The sequence below is a fragment of the Panthera onca genome, chromosome B1, assembly GCF_046562875.1.
Source record: "Panthera onca isolate mPanOnc1 chromosome B1, mPanOnc1 haplotype 2, whole genome shotgun sequence".
NCBI lineage: Eukaryota > Metazoa > Chordata > Mammalia > Carnivora > Felidae > Panthera > Panthera onca.
Genome location: NC_138342.1, coordinates 142,663,218 through 142,681,453, shown reverse-complemented (window position 1 = coordinate 142,681,453; position 18,236 = coordinate 142,663,218). Strand labels below are relative to the sequence as shown.

Here is an 18,236-nt window from a genome sequence, read left to right as displayed (position 1 = left end):
GTTCAAATTTCCTCTGGATTCACATCCAGGTGACCTAGCATTATTTAGAGATCAGTACACAACGTGAACAAGCCAACATAAAATGCAACCTACTCCTAGAGAAGCTTTTGAGTCTGTAGTCATTAATTTTCTTGGTGGCCTTTCAAAATATTCAAAAAAACATTTTTTTTTATGTTTTTTTATTTTTGAGAGAGAGGGAGAGACAGAGCATGAGTGGGGAAGGGCAATAAAGAGAGGGAGACACAGAATCTGAAGCAGGCTCCAGGCTCTGAGCTGTCAGCAGAGAGCCCGACATGGGGCTCAAACTCACAAACCGTGAGATCATGACTTGAGCTGAAGTCGGATGCTTAACCGACTGAGCCACCCGGGGGGCCCCAAAATATTTTTGTTACTGTTTTTGTTTTTCCTAAATCTTCATTATTATTCATTCTTATTCATCTACTAACATTGACACAAATAACCCACTGGTTTATACTTCAGACACAACAGTGAAAGTATGCCCCTATTCCCGTGTCCCTAACAGGTCTAGTTTGCTTGGGAAAATTATTGCTTGGAAGTGTGTACTATCAATTATTTAATTAACAATTCATCAATTTAAAAAAAATATTAGGATATAAACTTTGAACAGAAAACTCTTCTAAAAACTCTAAAATACACAAACAGTGTTTAACAAATTCAATACTAGCAGTATTAACTAATTATGAGACCAGAAGGCTGTTTTTCTATGTATGTTTTTGGAAGGATCAAACATTCTCAACTATTTTCTTAATCTAACAAATCAGTTTCTCAATTTACTTTAAGTGAACTTTATTTCAAAACAAACATTTTTTGTTAGGTTAAACATTTTTTGATTTGATTAAAACTGATGTAGTTCCATGCTTGATAAAAACACCTTAGTGTGATAACCATTGCACCGAAAATAAATATCAACCGTAAAATAACCCCCAAATACATCTTATAATAAGGAGAAGCTGAAAATAAGTTAAAAAAACATTTCAACTTTACGTTCTATTCATTAAATTTAAGTTCCAACTTAAGTTCTAAGAAACTTACATTAAACATCAGCTAACAAAAATGATACAGGACTTTTTCTCAGCCTATACCCTTTACATGCTTTGCATATTAATGGCAAACTGAACTGCTATTAGTATAATATTTACTGTACATCAAGTCAAGCGTCTGCAACTTTAAACATTGATATACCAGAGCCAATTCTTCTTATCCTGTCTATAAGCTGGTAGAGAGCCCCTCGTTTCTTTGACATACTATGGTCTCCAAATCCACCTTAAGAATAAAAGAAAACAGTTAAGTTAAACTCATTGTATTTTAAAACTCTTGCAAATAAACCATAGCAACAGGCTACACTGGTTTCTCTTTGGACATCTTTTTTTTTTTTTATGGGGTCTTAGAGTGTTAGAGTCATGAATACCCATAAATCTTAGGAGAGTGTAAACATTCTACAAACACAATTTTGGTAGCTGAAATCAAGGGGGTGAGGGTGATCCAGAGAGCAATCTAAATGACTTTATTTGGACATCATGGCAATTGAGTCATCTATTGATAATTCAGAACATTTTTCTTCACTGTGACCCTGACATCACATAGTGTTATATAGGATGACAGCAAGCTGTTCTGCCCTGTTGACTGCATTCCAGCTATGTCTCCAATGTAAACTGAATATTTTCAGAAGTCAAATCAGCCATTGGAAATAAAAACATTAGAAAAGCAAATGTATAGTGCAAGTCTTGCTCCAAGGCTGTGATCAATTTTGAAAATATTTTTAAAAGCATGTTATACTTTATAATATGTTCACATAAAACTAGAAAATTAGTTTTGATAATTTATAAAAAACAGTAACACATAATTAGAAAAACGTCACAGGAATCCAAAAGGATGTTCAGCAGCAAAATGCATTCCGTTATGCTATGTAATTGGCAACACTTATAAAAATAGATGTAAAGAATTTTATAGCTCAAAAGGTAGAAGAAGAGGTCAGGATAAGGAAATATGTCCTTTTGCAGTTTTACCAACTAGAAAAAGGCTAGAAAAGGTAGATTTCCTGTCATCAAGTCAGAAACCAGAGCATTTAAGGAAAACCCAAGTCCTATGATTCTCATTCCAGGGCTTTACTAAAATGCTCTCCTAATTTTATCTCCTATTTTCCTTTTTTGTTTAATTTTCAATACACAAACAACAAAAAGTCAGCACTGAGCAAACAATATAACCACTAATGATATCTGAACAAGTGCAGATGAATTCATATCACCAGAGTATGGTTCATGAGTCTCTTTAGGCTAAGACGACGAAAGGGCCAGAAACCCATAAAGACAACCAACTGTTCTTGGACCTTGAACTATTTCTTTCCAATACCTTTCCCCCTTTGAAATTAATACCAAAACTTATTTACCTAGATTAAAGCTAACAAAAACAAAAATAATAACAAAAACCATTACATTATATAAGCCTCTTGGAGGAAAAAATCAATTAAGTCCTTATAAGGCAAATAAGTTAGAGTGCTTGTTCACTGACTAATAACCTACTTGATTATTTGCATTACACAGTCACATTTTTGCTGTGGTACTTGAGAAAAATTTTTGAAATTTTTTCATTGAACATTCTAGAAAGATGAGGTAACATTTGAATGTATTCATTCCTAAGTAGTTATAAGAAACATTTTTGAAGAATGGAATTTCTATGTTTGAAATGATGATTTTGTAACAATTATAACTTCATATTAGACAGGCCTGAAACACATATAAATAGGTTTAGAAGAAGGTTAATTATGAGGAAAAAAAAGTGTCTTTAATTATAAAATTATAAGGATAAGAGTAATTATAGAACTTTACAAAAACAATGCCTCAAGACTACTAACAGCAATGATGTTCCTCATATTTAGCAATTTTTAAAAAATTTTATAGAAATCAAAATTGCAAAAAATTCTGTGTAGGCAGTTCATTAAAATAGAAAAAAAAAGAAATTGATAAAATAAGTGGTTATTTCTCACATATTCTAAAAACAAACTAAGTATATATTATGGGAAAGACAATACAGTTTGAAAGAAGAAAATAAGAAATACAGTTAATTTGATCTCCTCACTTGTAAAAATATTAGTATAGCCACCCCTCATAGGGTTATTATGCAGATTCAAAAGGTTAATATCTGAAAAGCACTTAAATCAGGCCTGAGACATGGTAAACATTACAAAATGTTTGTTAAATTAATAAAATTAAAACTATTAACAAAATATAAATTTGCAAATAGGCTCATTTATGTTTAAGAAATGGAAGTTGATCAGCAGGACATGAAAAGTGATTGAAAGAGTACTTTTAGCATTTCAAAAGTATCTTTTCTTCAAAATGAACACAAATTCAATCAAATAATCAACCATACCTGTGGTATGTCCAAGTCCAAAGGGATTCTGTGTAAGGTCAATTGTCCTATCAATTTGAAAGATACTTAAGTCTTCATCATCTAAGGCAATATCACCCCAAAACACAGCTAAAAAAGAAAAGTTCAATTAAAATGAAATACTTCAGAGCAAAGTCAATGCAAACAAAGCTAATCAGAAAATTTTGAGAAAATTATGGAAATGTGGTTCAGACAGATATTTCAGAAAGTACTTATAACTGAATAGAATATTGAACCTGTAATAGTATAATATGAGCCACTTATAAAAGGATATGACCCACGTTTCCTTACTTTAAAGTTTGAGGGAGGGGAGGAAGTCACTTCTCTGAACGAAATGGTCACTAATTTATAGGGGATCTTAGGAAAGAGTTCAGCACTCATGGCTCATTTGCAAATAAATGAAAGTGTGTTTGAATTTTCAGTGGATGCCTGTGACCAAAAGCAGGTCTTCACAGCCAGGTAGCAGGAGAGGTAGTAGTAACTAAATATTTTACTGTCACAGCACCTTACTCATCACACTTGTATACAATTATGATACACTTTCTCTAAATACGGCATTGCCTCCAAGTTTCTGTGAAATGTATAAATAAATACTGAAGTCAGTTCATGGGCTTAGTCAATGTTAGTTGAAGTGACTAAGTCACTTCACTGACTTAGTCAATGACTAGGTGCTACACCTTTGATCTTTCATATTAAATAAAACATTGTCCAAATTTTGAGGAGCTTCAAAATCATTGACCCAAATCCTGAAAACAGGCTATCTTTTATATCCAGTCTTTTATACTGCTTAATAAAATAAAGCTCTACAAACCATTGTGGGGAAAAAATGAGATAATTTCTTTAAAATCAGTATATGAATTTCTCTTTTCAAGTCAGAAATATACATCAACAAAAAATGCCCTCTTTGTATAGTTGAGTCCAAAGCTAAACTAATCAATCTCTTAGTGCTGCCAGATGTCAAAATATAATAACTTTAAGAAACACAGCGGGGCGCCTGGGTGGCGCAGTCGGTTAAGCGTCCGACTTCAGCCAGGTCACGATCTCGCGGTCCGTGAGTTCGAGCCCCGCGTCGGGCTCTGGGCTGATGGCTCGGAGCCTGGAGCCTGTTTCCGATTCTGTGTCTCCCTCTCTCTCTGCCCCTCCCCCGTTCATGCTCTGTCTCTCTCTGTCCCAAAAATAAATAAAAAACGTTGAAAAAAAAAAAAATTAAAAAAAAAGAAACACAGCAAATTTAGAGAATAATCATGAGATTAAAACATTGACAAATGCCCTGGAAGTTGTGGGATATTGTTTCTTGATACAGGCTTACAAATTTTCTTTCCTAAAATTTACTTCAAATGTTTCTTTTGCAAAACCAAATGGGAAAGGGGGAAAATACATTAGAACTTTAGGAAGTGAAAAAAATCCTCCATACTTTTCCAATCACTGTCTTTTAGTAGATTTAAAACTTAATACTTACGAATTTTCACTATAAAAAACTAGTTAATAAAGTTAGTTAATTTATACAATTTACATTTCAATGCCGAAAGCAATACAATATTTTGGGCTTTGGTCAAAAGTTTATTATGTAGAATTATTCACCCAGTTTAGTTCCGTCATGCAAAATGATATAAGAAGGGGTTATATTTATGTGTAAATCTAGAGAGGGAGAAGATAGAAATTAGTTTAAGGAAGGTTATCACCTCAACATGCGGGAAAATATTCACTAAAATTTGAATCCTCTCATCAACCCCTCTCTTGTGCCCTACTGTCAATGGAAAAGCATGAAGTAGGGAAATGCTTACTATCTTTCACTATTGTAGAGACAAAGTAATGAAAGGTCTGTAGAACAGTTTATAGCACTGGCTAAGAGGTTGGTCTTGATGCCTGAAATTGAATCCAGATTCTAATCGGCTTCATACGCATGTGGAAGAAACCGCTGATGCTCCACTCCCCTAAACCCAGACATCTCAAGAAATAGATGACCTGCCTAAATAAAAACAAAAAAATTGCAATTACATAAAAGACTGGCTAGTTTTCATAAAAAATAAATTTTGCACCTTTCCCCCCCAAGATTTTACACTTTAAGGTAAATTAAAGTTTGCTAGTTATTTACATCTTCCATCGTGTGTATTTATGATACAAGTAGTTGAGGGCACGGACTGGCAGTGACTCTCAGCCTGGCTCTTCCTTTCTTAGAGCAACTAGAGACACTAAAATAGTGTTACTCTAACATTAATTTGAATAGGAATCACAGCAGATCTGGTTAAAGTGGAAGTTCTGATTTAGGAGGTCTGGAGAGGCTCAGATCCTACATTTTTAACAAGTTGCCATTACTGCAAATAATTGTCATTGCCATCATCTTGACTAGCATCATTTTTTTTTTCTCAAGAATAAACTCCTCTCTGAATCAGCTTGTTAACATGAACACTGAGGCACTCAGGCACTGAGGCAAACAAAACGTAGTTTGTCAGTACCCCATTTATATAATAAAAGTAGTATGAGTAAAATAAAACTCAAATGTGTTTTAGATTTTTATTTTCTTGTAACGACTTTTCACATGCAATAGGATTCATGTCTTGATGGATGGATTATATCAAAAACAGATCCGCAGTCCAAAGATATAACACTTCACAGGAGCAAAAACATTACTTCTGGGGAGAAGAAAAGGCACAAGGCCAGATGATTCTTAAGAGGAGACAAAACCTTTCTGGAATACATAAACCCATTTTTTTTTTTTATTTAGTGTTATTTTTCCTGAACTCAAAGCTTCAGAACGGTGTGGCAGGTCTGAATACACCATGAACCGCTTCAGGAGAAAACCAAATATTTCCTTGAGAACAAGCCGTAGTGAACGACAAAGCCAATTCATTTCTGTGCGGACTTGATATACACTGCAGGCCATATATATCTTTAAATGTTGATACTATCAACATTAACAAAAAAAAGAAAAAGTGGCCATCTTAAAATTACAACCCATCACACAGTTTAAAACGCACAATTTCTTTCTTTGTATTGCACACATCTGAGGGTTTCCTTAATCCATCTTCTACTTAAATCTGTGTGTCTTATTTCTCCATGCTAGAATACTTTACTTATGCCTTGGTGTAGCAAACTGGACCACGACCCCTTATATTACATGGATTTAGAATTTGCATTATAATCTAGTATGTATTTGTTATTCAGGCTCCAAGATATTTCTAATTCTCAAATCCACTTTGGGGTTTTTTACTTTTCTTTCTTTATGGTATTTTCTATTTGTTTTGCATCACAAAAATGAGAAATAGTTTGAAAAATATGAATTACTACTCATTAGCCCCATTTAGTACAGTGATTTGAGGTTGGGGCTATCAGAACTGAAAGGAATACAGGAAACTGGTTATAGATCATAATACCAGGGAAGTTCTCAAGTGCAATTGGAATATTTACTATCTGTTTGGAATTCTGCTTGGATTCCTATGGTCAAAAACGGGTTTGGAGCTAACCAATAGGCCAACATAAAATGTCAAGAACAATTTTTAAACTACATGAAAACCACAGGTATTGTTTTTCTTCTGAAGGCTATTTGCATTCATTGTACTACATTTTTATTTTTTTAAATCGAAGCCCAAGGAAGGCAAGTAGCTTTTATTGTAGTAGGTATAGTAAACATATCTCATAAAAGAATGTACGGTCAGAATAGGCAATCCAAGGTCGGGACTCCCTACACCACGACTTTCAGGGATACTTCTTCCACCCACTTCAGGATTCCCCAAAGATCTTTAGCCCTTCCATTCTGAAGCTGGGATCCAGCAGTCAACTTTAAGGAGGCTTCGAGCCTGCGATTTCCTAAAAGCTGTATACAAAACATACGTAGGAGTTTATGCGCTCAGTCACATGTTTTGCAGGGGAGAGGTCCACCACAGGCTGTCAGAAAGGATCACACAAAGTAAAGAGCCACTACTTTTGCCAAAAGCAAAGCCTTCCCGTCCATTCAGGAGAAAATGCTTGCAAACTAAACACCCTCACAAAAATGGATGCATTTACTTGAATTAATGCTAAAGAATCTGACAGCTGGTTACTACTTGACAGTGTACTGTAATGGAGTCTCCTTGGGCATTACCTACAGAAAGTCCTTCCAGAAGGACTTCTGTGTCCTGCCTGTGCTTCCGTCAGGAGTAGGCCAGCACGCAAGATTTCATACCATGTTTTCAACAGTCTAATTCGTCAGTCTAATTTTGAAAATACTGACCACAGGAAGCATGCGTCACTCATCTTTAAACCCTCACTTGCCAGAGTGCCTGACATAAAGTAGGTCCTCAATATGTTTTGAGACACACAAAAAATGCGAATGAGAAAATACCGTGCATCGGGCTATAAATCGTGCATGACAAAAATAAGGCTAGCCAGGCTATGTACTTCACAGGTTTGCCTTAAGACCCAAAATACTGATATTCACCATTCCAAGGAAGGAGTATTTTAAATCCTTTCAATCCAGAGTGGATTACTGTTATATACTCAAAAAAAAAAAAAAAAAATTTAAAGGGCAACTGTCTTTCTTTTTTATTCCAGTACTATATATTATTAAGTGCAGTTATGGGAAATGTGTCTGCTTTTCTCTACACATCACACTGATATGGTCAGGAAATACGGACTGAACTAGCAGATCTGTTATCATGAGATTTATGGGATTTGAAGAGATAGCTCAAAGATTCAACAATAGCCAAGACCACTTGCTCATTACACTGTTTTCACATACAGTTTAAACTTTCTGCTTTTATTGATATTGGATTTAGGGAGGAAGAATGATGTCATGTGAAGGCCTGACAAGGCTGCTTTGGCTGCTCTAGCCTACAATAAAGGCTGAGTAAAAATTTCCTCGGACAAGGACAACAATGAAGTCTCAGAAGTCAACTATTTTTACTTGATTGACAACCACTAAGCAAATTCCCAAGGAAAAGTAAGATTTGGCAAAATTCTAATTACACATTTTGGAGACAACGTTACAATACTTAAAAGGGAAAATAATTTTCAGCTGGCATCTCATATGCACAGAATAAAATTTTCCCCCAGAATGACACAGATAAAAGTCAATTTAAGTTCCAAGTTTGGGAAACAATTATCTGAAATTTTTTAAAATCTTAATACAACATAGAAATAAATATGTATATATTTATATAGACTTTCATAATTACTCTTCAAAAAATATAAGAATGAGAATTTTTTTAACTTTTTTAATGTTTATTTACTTTTCAGAAGGAGACAGAGACAGAGTGTGAGTGGAGGAGGGGCAGAGAGAAGGAGACACAGAATCCAAAGCAGGCTCCAGGCTCTGAGTTGTCAGCACAGAGCCCGACGCAGGGCTTGAACCCACGAACTGCCAGGTCATGACCTGAGCCAAAGTCGGACACTTAACTGACTGAGCCACACAGGCACTCCAAGAATTTTTTTATGCAGTAGATCTCCTTCTTAAATTTCTAATAATAAAAAAGTATTTGCAGTCCAATTATTGTAGTGAGTGTTATTAAGAAAACAGCCCATGCCATCATAAAGAATGAAATCTTGCCATTTGCGATGACCTTTGGAACTAGACTGTATTATGCTGAGCAAAATAAGTCAGAGTAAGACAAATGCAATTATGACTTCATTCCTATGTGGAATTTAAGAATCAGAACAAATGAACATGGCGGGGTTAGAGAGAGGCAAACTGTAAAACAGACTCTCAACTGTAGAGAACAAACTGAGGGTTGCTGGAGGGCTGGTGGGCGGCGGGGGGGGCTAGATGGGTGATGGGTACTAAGGAGGGCACTTGTGATGAGCACTGGGTGTAAGTGATGAATCACTGAATTCTACTTCTGAAACCAATGCTACACTATATGTTAACTAACTTGAATTTAAATAAAATCTTGGAAGGAAAAAAACAGCCCATGAAATGTTTTATTTAAAATAATTTCTAGGTTTTTTTTTCAAGATCTGCATTTTCACTTCTACCATATATTATCACATAACATGAGCAAAGCCTTCTCATCTGCAATTAAAAAGTGTTCATAGGGTGCTAGGTGGCTCAGTCGGTTAAGCATCTGACTCCTGATATCAGTTCAGGTCATGATCTTGCTCGTGAGATAGAGCCCCATGTCTAGCTTCATTCAGCACGGAGCCTGCTTGGGATTCTCTCTCTCCCCCTCTCTCTGCTCCTCCTCTGCTCACTCGTTCTCTCTCTGACAATAAAAAAATAAACATTAAAAGAAAAGTGTTCACATAGTGAGATACAAATGATGAGTTAAATAAAATGATAACACTGGGGTGCCTGGGTGGCTCAGTTGATTAAGCATCCGACTTCCGCTCAGGTCATGATCTTGTGGTTGGTGGGTTGAACCCCACATCAGGCTCTGTGCTGACAGCTCAGAGCCTGGAGCCTGCTTCAGATTCTGTGTGTCTCCCTCTCTGCCCCTCCTCCACTTGTGCTCTGTCTCTCTGTCTCTCAAAAATAAGTGAACATTAAAAAAAATTTTAATAAAGTGGATTATATATCCTTCCCTCATAAACTGGATTGAAAGGTGTCTCTGGGTAACATGACAATTATCTGGCCATTTTCATACAAGATGTCTTCATCCACCAAAGACAGAATTTTTGAAGGGAGGGGATACAGTGTGACATAAAAATCTAGATACAGTTTGGATTACTGATTATATATTAAAAAAAAAAAAAAAACCTGTCCAAACATCCTCCAAATTGAAAGGTCCCTTCAAAGAACCCATAACTGTCACTAGAGTGAAACACAGTCTTCTTTGATTATTTCCTAAATCAGGAAATAAAACGTAATCACAATACAAAATCAAATGTTCAATCTGAAATGCAAAACAAACATATACATATGCACATACATACACACATACATATATACCACGCAAAAGCAAAGAATATTTCTCCAGAATATGGAGACATTTGATAATAAAGTCATTTTCCATGATATTAATGAGTTTCAAGATGAATCTAGATTGACCAATAGATTATGAATACAGATCACAAGCAACAAGTTGTCTTCTTTAAATCTTATATTTTTTCTATTCTAATGCAATTGTACATTATGGATATGAGTAAATGCTAAATTTTCAAATAAACATCTTTCTTTTTAAGCCAGAAAACAAAATTTTTCTCATAACAAAAGATCCATTGAAATACCATATCAATCTGCATTTATAGCCCACAATGCCCATGGATAGGATTTCTCAGAACATTTTTAAAATATCACCCATACCACAAATATTCATTCTGAACTCTTTGTCTCAAAAGAGAAAACACTGACAAAAACGTACTTTGATCAAACAATGTAAAAATAAATATTGAATTTTTTTTTTTGCGTATGACCTAATAATTTGTTACAAGCTTTAAATTTAGAAAACAAATTACTGTAGTTCGTCAGTTTTTAAAAACTGCCATTCTTACACTGCTCAAAAATGAATATATAAGCAACCGCTACCAAGATTTGGTTTATTTATGTTTCCCACATCATACATCTTGTAATGACAGAGCAAACACTTGTTTTTTCTTCCCTCAGGCCTTTAATTGTTTACACTTGTGGCCACTTGTGTGGGCGTCAACCCTGATACTTCTTTCTTAATTAAGTTTGTTTATTTTCTAAATATTGACACTCGCTCTTGGAATAAATCTTAATGTCTTCCTGGAAGTAAGACTGTTCATGCAAATTTGTTGTTTTCTATATTTTAGCTATATTTTACCCACTGGCTGGTCATCTATTCACATAAACAGAATCTTTTTTTCCCCACTTTTTTCCATTTTTTATTTAGTCTACTGTTAGGAAAGACTGAGAGAAAAATGCTACATTCCAACCTTTGTATAAGATTTCCTCTTGAGCACAAGTCCAAGGCAGGGTTTTTCTTTGGTTAATATCCCCCACTGCCAACCCATAAAACAACATGTACTCAGTGAAATAAACTTTACAGAATTTAAAAACTCACTGATATCCTAAAAAACTGGATTCCATGCACTGATTTCTATTTCTTCCTCCCATAGTCTCAGGGATTTTAAATAATTGGGAAGATAAAGGGAACTTTACTCACACCAAAACAAGCAAAAATTGAAAAAAACAAAACAAAACAAACAGTGAAATATCCTGTCAATATTATTTTCAACCTTTTAAACTGCTACTTTAAAAGATCTATAGTGGCACCTGAGTGGCTCGGTCGATTAAGCATCCGACTTCAGCTCAGGTCATGATCTCATGGGTCCTTAGTTCAACCCCCCATCAGGTTCCATGCTGATAGCTCAGAGCCTGGAGATGCTTCAGATTCTTCATTTCCCTATTTCTCTGCCCCTCCCCCACTCACGCTCTGTCTCTCAAAAATAAACACTAAAAAAAATTTTTTTAATAAATAAAAGATCTGGGCACCTGGGTGGCTCAGTCGGTTGAGCGTCCGACTTCAGCTCAGGTCACGATCTCACGGACCGTGAGTTCGAGCCCCGCGTCGGGCTCTGGGCTGATGGCTCAGAGCCTGGAGCCTGCTTCCAGTTCTGTGTCTCCCTCTCTCTCTGCCCCTCCCCCATTCATGCTCTGCTCTCTCTGTCTCAAAAATAAATAAACGTTAAAAAAAAATTTTTAAAAAAAATCTATAAAGTGTCGGTAGCTTATACTAACATTAAATGTGCAGTGTTTCCACACTTGTCCAAAGGACAAAAATACAGATTCAAAGGGGCACATGCACCCTGATATTTATAGCAGCATTATCAACAATAACCAAACTGTGGAAAGAGCCCAAATGTCTATCGACTGATGAATGAATAAAGAAGACATAGTACACACACACACACACACACACACACACACACACACATACACACACACACACACACACACACACACACACACACACACACACAGGAATATTACTCAGCCATCAAAAAGAATGAAATCTTCACCATTTGTAACAAAGAGGATGGAACTAGAGTATATCATGCTAGCGAAATAAGTCAAAGAAAGACAAACACCATATGATTTCACTCATATGCAGAATACAAGAAACAAAGTAGATAAACATATGGGAAGTGGGAAAAAAAGAGCCTGAGGGAAACAAACCATAAGAGACTCCTAACGATAGAGAACAAACTGAGGGTTGATGGAGGCAGGTGGGTTGGGGATTGGCAGGTAGGTGATGGGGATTAAAGAGGGCACTTGTTATGTTGAGGACTTGGCATTATATGTAAGTGATGAATCACTGAATTCCAACTCCTGAAACCGATATTGCACTGTATGCTAACCAACTAGAGTTTAAATAAAATTTTTTTAAAAATTGAAAAATAAAAGATAAAGCAACTTCCAAAAAAATAAAAATAAATGTGTCGTGCTTATTATTAGTAAAATGCCCTCATCGACATTCCATTGAAGGCTCAGAAAACCCTCAGATATTATTGATTCATATCACTAAACCTGCTGATAGAATTTAATTTTAAAAACTTACCAGGCCTTATTGTTCATCATAGAATGTATGCCTTTTATTTTATGTAGCAGTTTATTAGCATTGGCTTTAGGTTATTTGTTACAGTTACAAGATTCTGAGTTGAGAAGCTGTCTAAAAACTTCAGTTTGAGGTCATGCTGGTGACTCATCTTAACCACATGAAGAAGGTCTCACATGGGGAATGAAGAAATAAGTGTTTCCATTCTTTTCAGATTTGCAGAAACAAGAATGTTACCTGCATTGGCATATGGAGATGACATACTTTATTGAGAAAATGGAAGTGATCTACAAAGGAAGTATCCATTAAATGAAACTGAGTTAATCATAATGTGCATATGGGAAAGGATAAACCACCCAACTCTGCTTACCTAGTTACAATATTAATGTTATTGAGTAATCTGCCCATAGTGTTTCAAGCCTTGTTTAGGGTAATAAAGGAAAAGAAAACAGATGTTGAAATATAAATAGGGGCACCTGGGTGGCATAGTCAGTTAAGAGTCTGACTCTTGATTTCAGTGCAGGTCATGAGCTGGAGCTCTGCTCTGACAGCGTGGAGTCTGCTTGGGTCTCTCTCTCTCTCTCTCTCTCTCTCTCTCTCTCTCTCTCTCTCTCTCTGTCTCTCTCAAAAATAAATGAATAAACATTAAAAAAAATGGCCATTAAATCCACAATCTCTCTGTAGTGTTACAGATGAATTCATTTTAAAAGAGAATAAATTACAAGTTCTTAAAAAAAGCTTCCAAACACATAACCTGAAAATTTTACAAATATATATATATATATATATATATATATATATATATATATATATAGTTGAGCAAAATAATCCAGTGCCATAAAAAAACAATCCATATATTAATTCACTTTAAAAGTTGTTAGAGGCTTATAGGGGCGCCTGGGTGGCTAAGGTCGGTTAAGCGTCTGACTCTTGATTTCAGCTCAGATCATGATTTCATAGTTTGAGTTTGAGACCCACATCAGGCTCTGTGTTGAGCGTGCAGAAACTGCTTGGGATTCTCTGTCTCCCTGTCTCTCTGCACCTCACTGCTCTCTCTCTGTGTGGCTCTCAAAAATAAATAAACATTTAAAAAATAAAAATTAAAAAATGACACAGAAGTTGTTAGAGGCTTGGGGCACCTGGGTGACTCAGTCGATTAAGCATATGACTTTGGCTCAGGTCATGATCTCCTTGCTAGTGAGTATGAGTCCCATGTCAGGCTCTCTGCTGACAGGTCAGAGCCTGGAGCCTGCCTTGGATTCTGTGTCTCCCTCTCTCTCTACCCCTCCTCCTCCCTTGTTCATGCTCTGTCTCTCTCTTTCAAAGATAAACATTAAAAAGAAAGAAAGAAAGAAAAGAAAAGTTGTTAGAGACTTATAAAACAATGTCTAAAAAATTTTTTTTTAATTTTAAAAAGGTCTTAAAGAAGCCCTCCAGAAGGGACTAATGTTTAATGTTTAAAATCCATTTTTTTCGTGAGTTTCATTAGTGGTCTCTTATGAAGTAGCAAATGAATAACTATTAGAGCCACAGTCTCTGAGAAAAAAGTAATTTAAGTGTGTACTGTAGCCAATTGTAATGATGGACTGTCATTCAGGGATAGCGTAGTTAGAGCTATAGATATATAACGTAAAACTTATATTGTGAGCAGTTGCTAGGGCGATGTGACTAATTCTGGCAGTTTTATCTATTTTTAATATTCTTTGCAATGATTCAAAGTGACCCTCAGGAACCTGAGCCTACTAATGTTTTGAATGGTAAAATAGAAAAAAAAAAAAAAAAAAGAAGGCTAAATAGTCAATTTGTCTTTAAATGGTTGTTAAAGGAACCTACCTAATATACTAAATTGTTTTCCAGCTTTCTTGAATTACAATTGACATATCACATTGTATAGTTTAAGGTGTACAAAGTAGTGATTTTATATATGTTAATATATCCATTGTCTTATTCACTTATAAATTTTATGTGTAGGGCAACAACTTTTAAAATCTACTCTTTTAGCAACTTTCACTATACAATACAGTATTATTAACTTAGTCACCATGCTGTGATGTACTAAATTATTAATCCCTAAGGAAAGAGATTTTGCCTTATTTATTTTTGAGTTCCTAGCACCTAGCATAATATCAAGCACAAAATAGAAGTTCAATAAATAATAATAATCAAGTTGTCTGCTCGTTTTTAACGTAATAAAAATAATATATACACATATTTCCTAACTCTGACCTAGAAAAAAAAAAATAAAGCCTAGGGGGGAAAAAAATGAATGACCAACATACTGGTAATAAACACCGTGAGCACCCAGGAAAACTTCCCAGTAAAGCAATCAGGGCTCTTTGGGAAAAATTACTGATTCTAAGTTTTAGTTAGGAAATGAATAAGATGGGCCTGGAATATATACCATAAACCAGAAAGCAATGAAGCTACCAGAGATAAAAGTGTTATGTTAAAGGATTCAGAAATCAGTAAACAAGTGTCCACCGGCCAAAACTGGGACAATTGAAGCATCGATAAGGATAATCAACAATCGTATTGTACACCATTTAGGCCATTAGCACATAACACTAAAACAACAATTGAGCACCTTTGAAGGACACTAGGAAATCAATTCATTTTCTTTATGTAAATGTACATATAAAGAGAAACAAATCTTAAAAAACACATTGCATGATAACTAGTGAGACTAAGTATTGTGTATACATTTTTAGAAAAGTTTTCTCTTTGAGAATGGGCTGTTCCAATTTTGGGGATGGTTTTCCTTTGAAAGGTTTGCCCTTTGCTTATTGATTGTAGGTTCTTCTTATACACTCTTGATACCAATTTTCTTTCATGACAGTAGTTTCTGGTTTATAGTTAATGCTGATTATAGTTAATTCAATGTACTCAATTCATATAAATGCATTTAATTTCAACACAATAAATTTGATACACATTTCCTTTATGTTTTGTGCTTTTGAGTCATATTTAAGCAGCACATCTTAAATACTTTATCCAGTTAGAGAAGACCCTTATGCACCTATTTTGGATTTTAGCATTTTGATTTATAAAAGAAATTGACCCATACTATTTTTGCTCTTATTTTCATTGTCTAGCTTTAGAATCAAAATTATACTAACCTTATAATATGAGCTGGCAGACATTATTTTTTCGTAGTCATCATTTGTGTAAGAATGGGATTATTTGTTCCTTAAATAGTTGGCAGAAATTATTTGTAAATGTGTTTGGGCATGGTATTATAGTTAAGGGCATGGTAACCTAGATGTTCCCTGTCTGCACTGCCCCTATAACTATGGAGAGGGATACTACTAATAAAGTCTTTTCTGTGGCATATTTTTAGAGGATGCTTTGATGGGCTGCCCAGATCCCACCTCTTGTTTGAAGAATTGATTCCCAGATGCTGGAAAGGTTTTGGCTGAAAGACATCAATGTTAAGCTCTCTTGGCTGAAGAGCAACAAAATCCATAGCCAAACCCACTTCATATATGTAACCGGCATCGTATGACTGGCAGAGGACAATGCTTAAAGGTATAGTCACATCACCCCAACTTCGGACTCTCATCCTAACATCAGCTCTCATCCTCTACAGACTGATGGCAGAGAAAATTTTAAAAAAAAGGTCCAAAGCCAAATACTAAGAGTTATAGAACTTTAAAGCAGGGTTATCCTCCCAATATCAGCAGGTAAGCTATACCAAAGTTAGGTTCAACTTACAAAATAATGGTACACTGACACATGGGATGAAGAATAGGAGTTGAGGCACCTAAAAATCTTGAACCTCAAGATTTATCTGAAACTTCCAGGTCTGAAGAAGGGCCTACTCCACCTTATTAAGGACCAGTGTCCTTCCTTTTTTTTTTTTTAAAGATTATGCAGTGACCCTGTCGTGAAAAACAGCATGCACCACTCTAGATCTGCCTTTGCCTCCCTTTCTGGCTACTAAACCACTAACTAGGGTTAAACAACAATATAACCTGACCAGGATGAGCTGGGCCCAAAATAAGCAAGGGCTATATCCAAAGGGACCTATAGAACCTAACCAACTTGTACTTATAGGAGCCCAGAGATTACTCAAGGACTCAAATCTAAGAGTGGGACATAAAATTATGTAAGACAGAGTTTATTCATCTGGAAGCACTGTCCTGTGATATAGGTTTTAATACCCTTGAAAGGACACCAAAGATGATGCAAACATGCTATTAGGGAAAAGCACTGAACTACCTTAAGTAAGAGAGAAATGCCAGAAGGGTCATGTCAGAGGGATTAAAAGCCTCAGAGAAGTAAGGGGCGCCTGGGTGGCTCAGTCGGTTAAGCATCCAACTCTGGATTTTGGCTCAGGTCATGATCTCATGCTTCGTGGGTTTGAGCCCCGCATGGGACTCCATGCTGACAGCACAGAACCTGCTTGGGATTCTCTCTCTCGCTCTCTCTCTGCCCCTCCCCCACTCATGTTGTCTCTCCACTGTAGTGGATTCCCATTGGATCATTTCCAAAACCATCATGAATGTGTATGTTCATGTTCCTTTATTTGTACATTTTAAAAAAGTCACAGAAAGAAAAGTTCTTTAAGGAAGCAGCAATGTTTACAGTATTTTTAGAATATTTCACTTCTAGTATAGAGCATCTCTAAGCACAAAAGTAGTGAATAAATATAAAAACTACCTGATTAATTATAAAAATAGGTAAAAGCAGAGACTAAGATTTTTTAATTTATTTTTTTATTCAAAAAGTGGTCTTCCTTGGCCTTAAAATGCCATCAAAAGTTTAATGTTTACATCTTATGAAGTAATGAGACACTCAGAATCTGCTCTAGCTTGTGTATTTAAGTTAATGAATTCCCTTATATTTTTAAAGAATTAAAATCTGTGTGGGAACTATAGATTCCTGTGAAATTATACATACAACATTACACACAGTAAAACTCTAGCTAGGAATAATAACTTCTCACACACTTTACATGATAAGAATGTGCTCTAGCAATGATAAAATATACAAAAAAAAGATTCTTCAAAGGATCAGTTAATGTTTTCAACATTTTAATATGAAAATTACAGTAAAGCGATTCTGTACAGCACAGTACTTCTAAGTACAGTGATTAATAATTCTGAACTCGCGTTCTACAGTTTATTTTCATGACATCAAGAATGCCACACATCCATGAAAAAAAGAAAAAAGCAGACGCTGAGTAATTTCTGTTAGATCATCTGTAAAATAATAACCAAAAAAACCCAAAACAATTTATGACAATCTCTGTTATCATAACTTGTATCCATTTGAGGATATTTTCCATATATTTTTTCTCAGAACTTGGCTTAGAGCTAGAATTGTTGAATTTGGAGCCTCTTTGAATATATGCGACATATATGCAGCATTTTTTAATGTGTGTATACATAAATACTT

The 18,236-nt window shown here is 35.3% G+C and overlaps 1 protein-coding gene across 2 annotated transcripts in view; it reads right to left on the bottom strand.

Moving 5' to 3' along the window:
• Positions 1-18,236, bottom strand: part of TLL1 (tolloid like 1) — a 209,684-nt gene that overhangs the window by 122,878 nt on the left and 68,570 nt on the right. For both annotated transcript variants that reach the window (XM_078445632.2, XM_078445633.2), the window contains 2 exons: positions 3,391-3,498; positions 1,204-1,284 (listed from right to left, as the gene is read on the bottom strand). In XM_078445632.2, the coding sequence (XP_078301758.1) occupies positions 1,204-1,284; positions 3,391-3,498 (189 nt within the window). The remainder of the gene's footprint in view (positions 1-1,203; positions 1,285-3,390; positions 3,499-18,236) is intronic.